The following is a 7,688-nucleotide window of genomic DNA, read 5'->3' as shown; positions in this document are numbered from 1 at the left end:
AGCTGAAGGAGCTGCCGGGGGAGGCGTACGGATCAGCTGCCTCACACCTGGGAGCCGCTCCGGGCGGAGCGGTCTGGTCCGCAGCGCGGTTAGCGGAGGTGCGGCGCAGGTCTGCAGCCCTAACTGGTGACAAAAGGTGGCATGTGGCACTGAGGGGGATACCTGCTCTTCATGGGGAAATACTGCTTCGTCCTGCGGGTGGGGTGCCCCAGCTGTAGGTGTTTATTTATGAGCTATGTGTCTAGGCTGCCGTTAGGAGCACTCGTTAGGGTCCGGACAGCCGTTCTGCCCCAGCTGAAGGAGAACTACCCGGCCGCCTACCGAGAGGCTTCCTGGGCTCCCTGGGCTGTAACGGCCGGATCCGCCTCACCTGGAACGAGCAGCGCGGCCCGCAGCTCACCGCTGAGAACAAATCCGAGTGTGAGTTCACTTCACGGGTCCATCTGTCCCAGCGCGCTGCCTCCAGCAGAGGCCAGGATCCAGATGGGACCTGTACAGATCCATCTAGGGAGCTGTAAAAACAGAGCAGGAGTATGCAAGTCTTCCCTAGAGGCCTCTGCATAGAGGGTTTGGTGAGCTTGTCTGTTGAGTAGGATGCAATGGCTTGTCTAGTCTACTCACTAGCGACTGCAAGGACGACATCTGTTAAAGACTTTGAACCTGGCTCCTGTGGGTTTCATTTGATGCTCGTGGCTTTTCTTACTGGAATGGGTAGTCCATTGCTGTCTGTTCTATCTGTGGCACTCGATATTTGTAATAGACTCTCCCCTCCCTCCAACATACTCTTTTCCAGCCCACATTTATGGTTGCTGTTGTGGAAGCAGTTCCATTCTTCCGACGATCCTTGTCAACCTACCTTGAAACTTTTCTGGTTTTGTCTCTTGCTTTTAAGTGTAAGGGACCAGAATTGCACTCAGTATTCACAGTGTGAATTAACTGGGAATTTGTGGAACAGCACCATCGTGTTTTTCTTTTCCTATTCTAGTAGGTCGAGTCATCTACGCTATCAACTCATACAGGTGGTATGAGCTTGAGTACCACCCCTAAGGCAAAACTTTAATTCTAGATAGTCAAGGACTATTTCAAAACATGGAAAACATGAAAATAATAACAAGAAAAAGAATGAAGAAACTAACTGAAAATGGGCTGCTAATGTAACTGTCCCCTGCTGGCCAGTAACGTGGCTGGAAAAAGGAAATCTGCTCTGTTGGGTGCCAAAGGAGATAATAACTGAATAGTGATATATAAGAAAGAATGAAGAAAAATCTGGCATTGCTATCTCGTATTAATGAATTATGGGATAAATTATTTTCAGAACTTAAGTCATTCTAGCTACTTCTGTGCGCAGGCTCATGAAAGTTAATAAAAGGATTCCTGGGTTTTGAGCTGGCTTCAGAAGACCATAGCCAGGCAATTTTTCTAAATCGCTCGCATTGCCTTGAAGGCAATACATTTTGGCTGTAATCTGGAAACCCTGGGTTTTTGTGCCCTACTGCCTATAACTTCTCTATAGACCAGGCTCTACTTCTGATCCTGTGGGTCTCATTGCACTTTCCTTCCCCATGTCGGAGTAGTGTCAACTGAAGAATTGTTGCTACTCTCTGGGAGTGGCGAAGACAGGTATGATATTCTGGGTTTGGGGCAGCATGTAAAAAGCAGAGGAAATAATATAAAAATGGTGTTCTTTTAAAAGACCTACCAAGAGATCTTTTTTTCTGTTAAAAATACTTGCCTTGCTGTTATTTGGGCTTGCATGTTATTGTATACATAAAAACAGCATACAGGGCTGTTATGTACACAAACATTCCAAAATGCACATATGCTCACATAACTTTCCCAAACAAAGGATATTTTTTTTAAAAGTTAATTACTGCTCAAAAAAATCCTGATTTAAAAAGTAATTATTGTTCAGAGATCCATCACTACATTCCTATTCATTGATTGTTTGAATTAATTTCAAAAAGTCGTTGTGTCTTAGCTGTTCCTTTTTAACTTGAGGAATAATGTGGAGCTGTCTTCTGGCCATGGTTGTATCTCCTGGTGCTTGGTTCTGAAGCAGTTAATGTTTGCCTGCAAAAATTTGTGATCAAATTTTAATTACACATCACTGTCTTATCAGAATGTAAAATTTATTCTGTCCTGTTGTGAAATTTCAAGTTACAAATTTAGTGAATCACCAGCACTATTTATATAAACAGTTGCACATATACCAGCATCTGAGTTAGAGAGCTTGTCAGTCACTGTCAGTGAGATTCTGTTTAGTTGTGGTCTCCATTCAAGTCTTCATAGGAAGGAATACTGCTGAGACTTGATGCATGAGAAATCAGTGGTATATCAACTACAGAATTTATGAAAGGTAATGTTTCTGATTTTGTGCTTTTCCTGTTACTCTGTATGTCTGATGCTGTTTTCTCACCCCACAGTCTGCTTTCTGCAGCTCTGGAAACTGAAGAATCAGGAACTCTCTTCAGCGGGTCAAAGAAAGACGCAGAAGCTGGTCTCTGTTGTTCACGTGAGCATCTGAATGTACGACAAAAATTCCTAAAACACAGAACAAAAATCGTTACTTTATTCTAACCAGAGGAATCCAATAGAAACTTAACAGATACCGTTGAAAATGGGTAATAAATTACTGAACTTTTGTTTTTTTCAGGATGTGAACTGACAAAGGGGAGCATCTCAACTTATAAGGAAATGTTGAGTACAAACACTCTTGGTAATAATATAACTTTCTATTTTTTAATAAATTCTGCCTTCACTTTTCATTTGCAGGGGAAAAAGTAAGCAAATTAATTATATGTGTGTACAGCCTTTCTGAGCTTTTATCACATTTTTGCATAGTCTTTAATCCTATGTTTGGAGTAGCACCTTACTTTACTATCCAAATAATAAAATAAAGCACAGCACGTGATTCGAAAACTTACCCTTTTTCCGTTCTGTACTTGATGAAAGCCATACAACAGCATATCATAAATATTAAGGAGCAGGCAAGAGTTGTACATGACACAGCAAGCATTACATTTACTTTAAAATCTTCTTGGATGGTTTCTTGAGCTGTGTTCCTTTGAAGCAAATCAGCATTGTCTGACACTACAACAGTAAAGCACACCACACCACTAGTACGCACACAGCAATGTCCTGGACAAATCGACGTACATAGAAATGGATTATATCTATGCGATTTGCAAATAAAAATAAGCACTTCTTAATAAAAGGACTAGTTCTGTGAAAACTCAAATCCATTTAGCTGTCGATGAATTGGCCTTTGCAAAGCACATCTTCCAATCCTTCTAGACATGATTTGTATCCATCATAAGGAGTAATTCTGAAGAAGTTCAGCAGTCCCCAGGGACTGTGGGGATGCTACTACTCTGAGTTTACTATAACCCATTTTTTCACCTATGAGGAGCTGGGGTGGTCTTAAGCATCCATGGAGCCATCGATGCTACATATTTCTACTTTACTGTGTGCAAAAGCAACAAGACTGCTATACTATATTCTTTCTTAGAAGAAATGCCTTCTTGGAAAAATACATTGCTTGGATGGTGTCTGATGTCATTGAGATCAGAAACTTGATTATGTGCTCTTGTTTGATGATAAAAATGTCTTTGATGCAATTAAAAAAAATCCATCTCTTCTGCATTTCCATCTGTTATTTAAATACATAGCTAATTCTTTTGTTTCAAGAGCAACAAGTGGGATTATAAATAATTTGCAAGCACTTGGCACTTCTAGAAGGATTTAAAACAGTTTGTGTGTGACTGCTGTAACACACTTGATTTCAACATTGTTACTTCTCTTGCCTGTGAAAAGGAATGAAACTCAGAGCTGTCTCAAGTGAGCTAGTCACTGTCTTTTAATATTTTAAGATTTTCTACTGCTTTTTACAGTTTTGCTATAGTTCATCTAGATCTAAACCCCTCTCAGTTTCTCCTAGATCTTGTTAACTTTCCTAAGCGCAATTCGTTCTAATAAGCAGTAGCAATCAGATCTTTTGCTTTTAGCACTATATAGTTTTTAAATGGTGACTAATTCTCAGTCAGAAAAGTGTTCCAAACCACTCATAAAGCTACTTTTATCTATCAGGGTGAAACTCCCTTTACTTTCAGAGACATCCTCATAAACATTCATAAATTTGGCTCTTGAATCTGAAAAATGTAAGATTTAGTAATACTCCGGTATTACACAAGGAAAACCTTACATTTAAGCAATAACTTTTTATTTCACCTTTTATGATCCTATATACAAACTCACAACAAACAGATAAACCTTTTAGGATAATTTCTTTCCTTTCTCTAGTTTGGTTTATAGAAATGCTTTTGTTTATTAGCTCTTTGTTAGAAAATAAAGCGAGGTTGGTGTATTTTTCTAGCTATTCTGAAATAGAAACAAGCTGATTTATTTTGCCAGAGATAGAGAAAGCATATACTGCTGTTTCATATATGAATCAATATGGATAAAAAACATACAATCTCAGAGGCCAAATTGTACCTTTGCACACAAATGCATGTCTCCCATTCAGGTCAGTAGAAACTTAACTTCATCCATATATTTGCGAATACGTTTAACATTTTCCCTCAGTTGCAAAGTAGTAATAAAATATAACTGGAGGTAAGAAAACAAGAGATACACAAACTAAAGCATTCTTCAAGGTTTGGGGATAGAAGCATGTTTTCAGATTCAAAGTACTTATTTGCATTACTTTTTCTATAGCTTGCTAATATGGCCCGTGCTAAGTTTCATCATCTTGGGACTTCGGTTTGTTTACCTGCTAATATGTGCGTGTCTCAATGACAGGGCTTGCCTAATGATTTTTACTTCGTCTGTGATTCTCAGATGAAAATGTGACAAAGTGTCTTGATTTCAAGTTTCATTTCATTTTTGCCCACCGAATTTAGAATTGCTGTTGTTCTTATACTGTCTAGGTAGAAGAATTGAACTTCTATTTAATCTTTTGCTGAGTCCTCTACCGTACCATCCAAAGGTGGTTCTTCAGTGTGGTTCTGTGTGAGAGTGGTATGGTAATGGGGTCCAAATCTGGATTCTGGGGGGAAAAAAAAAGAACAGCTGCAAAGATTATTGCTAAGACAAAGCAGAGGAAGAAAAATCAGGAAGTTCAACATCTGAGATGAAAGGGAAGGCGAGGAAGCATGCCTAGGAAACCTGCTGCATTATTGTCAAAAGCCTAAAAGCTAGGAAAATCAGAAATTAATGTAGTTCACTAGCAAACATGATTGGAGAAGTGGTAAGAACTGCTTTCTTTAGAAAAAAACCCTTATGTTTTATTCTCTAGTACTTTGCAATTCTGCAGTGATTAAAAAATTGAGAACTTGAAATAGCTATGTTATGAACTTACAAATAGCAAAATAATACCTGGTCTTGAGCTTAGTGAAACTGGGAAAATCGTGTCAGATCAGCATGTCAAAACAGTTTTTTTTAGTGTGATGGTATAATACTGGAAACCCCAATGAAAACACCAATTAGCTGTTACCTAGTGCCTGCTCTTCCTGAGAACTCTCCTCTTCCACTCCTTTGGTGGAGATGAATTTTGCTACAAGCAGTAATAATAAAGAATCTGAAGTTAGGCAGGGTGAATCTTTTAGGAATAGAAACTAACTACTTACAAAAATCCCGATCTACATATGAATTTTAAGGCAGAGCTATTTTTGCAGAAGCATTTTCCAGATTCATATTTGATTTTTGATGGCCATGTATGGAAGGCAATGTGTCGTTTGTCTCTGGTGTTCTGGATGGGTTAACAGTTTGTTCATGAGACCACCTTTCATGCTTCTTGGCAGAGTTGATGAGTGTAATAGCCAGCACCAGTATGTCCCTTCCTATATGCAGTTAGTCACTCAGCAAAAAAATACATTACTGTTATAGTCCATTTTAATCATCCTCAATTGTTAAGTCTAAATTGTAACAGAAATATCTTAGAGGAATGATTCAGGCAGAACTGGAAAGGGACTGTGTCAATCTGTACACAGTGCCACATGTGTTGACAGACACTGTGGCGTTACTTATTTTCTGCAATTAATTCAGTGTAGGCTCTCTTTAAACATGAACTGTAAACTGTGTTGGTGGTCACAAAGGTCACCAGTGAGCAGTAGACAGGATAAGAGGATTCTTGAAACGTAGTGAAATGAAGTGGGAACCTGTGGGATCTGATTTCCCACAAGTCAAATTATGTCTATGAGCGTATTTTGTTAAAAGGTGGGAGGGCAGCAAGACATTCATTCTCCTCTCTCACCTGTCATTCTGTAATTTTGTTTAGTAGTTTGGGACTAATTTAGGATTTCTTCACCTAACCTCTCATTAATTTGTCTTGTTATTAGAACAGCTGTATCAGTAACAAATGAATGCAACACAGGATATAATTTGAGATGCATAGCTGCCCGATATGTGTACCAGGCTCTTCTTTCTGGACCTTACTACTACTTAAACAGCTGTATATAGTTTCACACTGCTTAAATGGTATCTTCTGCTACTTACATTTCTCCTGCAAATTTTGCATACTCTTCTTTAACAGATCCTCTCCATCATCAAATTGGGACACAGAAGTCCTTGCAGAAATGTCTAAATGAATGCATATTAAGTTAAACTCCTGTCTTTCTTTGCCATGTAAATCTGGCATTTTCCAAAGAGCACAATGGGAGTATTCACAAAAGCAGCCACAGCCAAGTGAGAGAGATGGTTTTCAAACTACATAGTTGTGCTTTAACTGATTTGTGGCTTATTAAATGCAGTCATTTTTACAGAGAAACCAACCATTCTCTTCTTTGAAAATTTGGATTGCACTATTCTGTAACTGCCTGAAGTGCAATTGAAATGAGTGTTCTGAAGGCCACATATAAGATGTTTCTTCCTCTTTTTTTTTTATTCATAATCTTTTTTGTGTCCAGTCAATAACATGCTTATAAATGAATAGCACAAATTTTGAATGTGCTTAGTTCAAGGACTGAATAGTACAGCACAGTTCCTCTCTCTTCCATCTTCCCCTTTCTGATGCATTAGAGGAAGAAACAGGTAACTAAAATCTTTTCCTTACAGGCGTATTTTATAATTCCATTCTTTAATATTATAATGCTCTGGTATTACAAATTATGTATTTCAGATGTTGCCAGAAAAAGAGCCGAGCTGACTTTGTCCTTGAGATGTTCTATAGTCCATTCTTTCCTCTCTCCCACCACAGACAGGCTTTTCATTTCTGTCCCATCTATAAGCACTAGGCATGCCATTGCATGATCAAAGAACAGGGTTCTGTTTCAAGGACGTAGCTAACAGGATCTTAGGTGCATTTATCCAATCCTGTTACTACAAACTCCCCACTGAATTTGTGTGAATGGGTAAGCCATTCAGTTGGTTTGTGTGGAGACAGCAACTCCTTGAAACACTCTTATGAGCAGGGATTGCAAACATTAAGTTCACATTCTGTAAAAGGGAGAACTCCACTTCACATAAAATTTTGAATACCTGATCCTGAAGTGACAGAATATCTATATTTTGCAACTTAATGTCATTTCACTAGTTTCTATAATGTTCTTACCAGGACGTTTTTCAACATTAGTGGTTTTTTCATCATCGTCATCATCATCATCTTCCTTCTCCTCTTCCAAATAATCTCCAGGTAGTGCTACTTTGAAGTAATCCAGAAAATGCTTAGTCAATAAATGCTTAGTCAAATACAT

At 38.7% G+C, this 7,688-nt stretch overlaps 1 protein-coding gene across 1 annotated transcript in view; it reads right to left on the bottom strand.

Annotated features, from left to right (window-relative positions):
- Window positions 1-7,688, bottom strand: part of LOC103921084 (RNA exonuclease 1 homolog) — a 27,706-nt gene extending 20,018 nt beyond the window's left edge. Inside the window, exon 1 of the mRNA XM_009328993.1 lies at window positions 7,547-7,688. Coding sequence (XP_009327268.1) covers window positions 7,547-7,688 — 142 coding nt within the window. The remainder of the gene's footprint in view (window positions 1-7,546) is intronic.

The sequence above is a fragment of the Pygoscelis adeliae genome, unplaced genomic scaffold, assembly GCF_000699105.1.
Source record: "Pygoscelis adeliae isolate BGI_AS28 unplaced genomic scaffold, ASM69910v1 Scaffold127, whole genome shotgun sequence".
Lineage (NCBI taxonomy): Eukaryota > Metazoa > Chordata > Aves > Sphenisciformes > Spheniscidae > Pygoscelis > Pygoscelis adeliae.
This window is presented reverse-complemented; position numbering and strand designations above follow the sequence as displayed.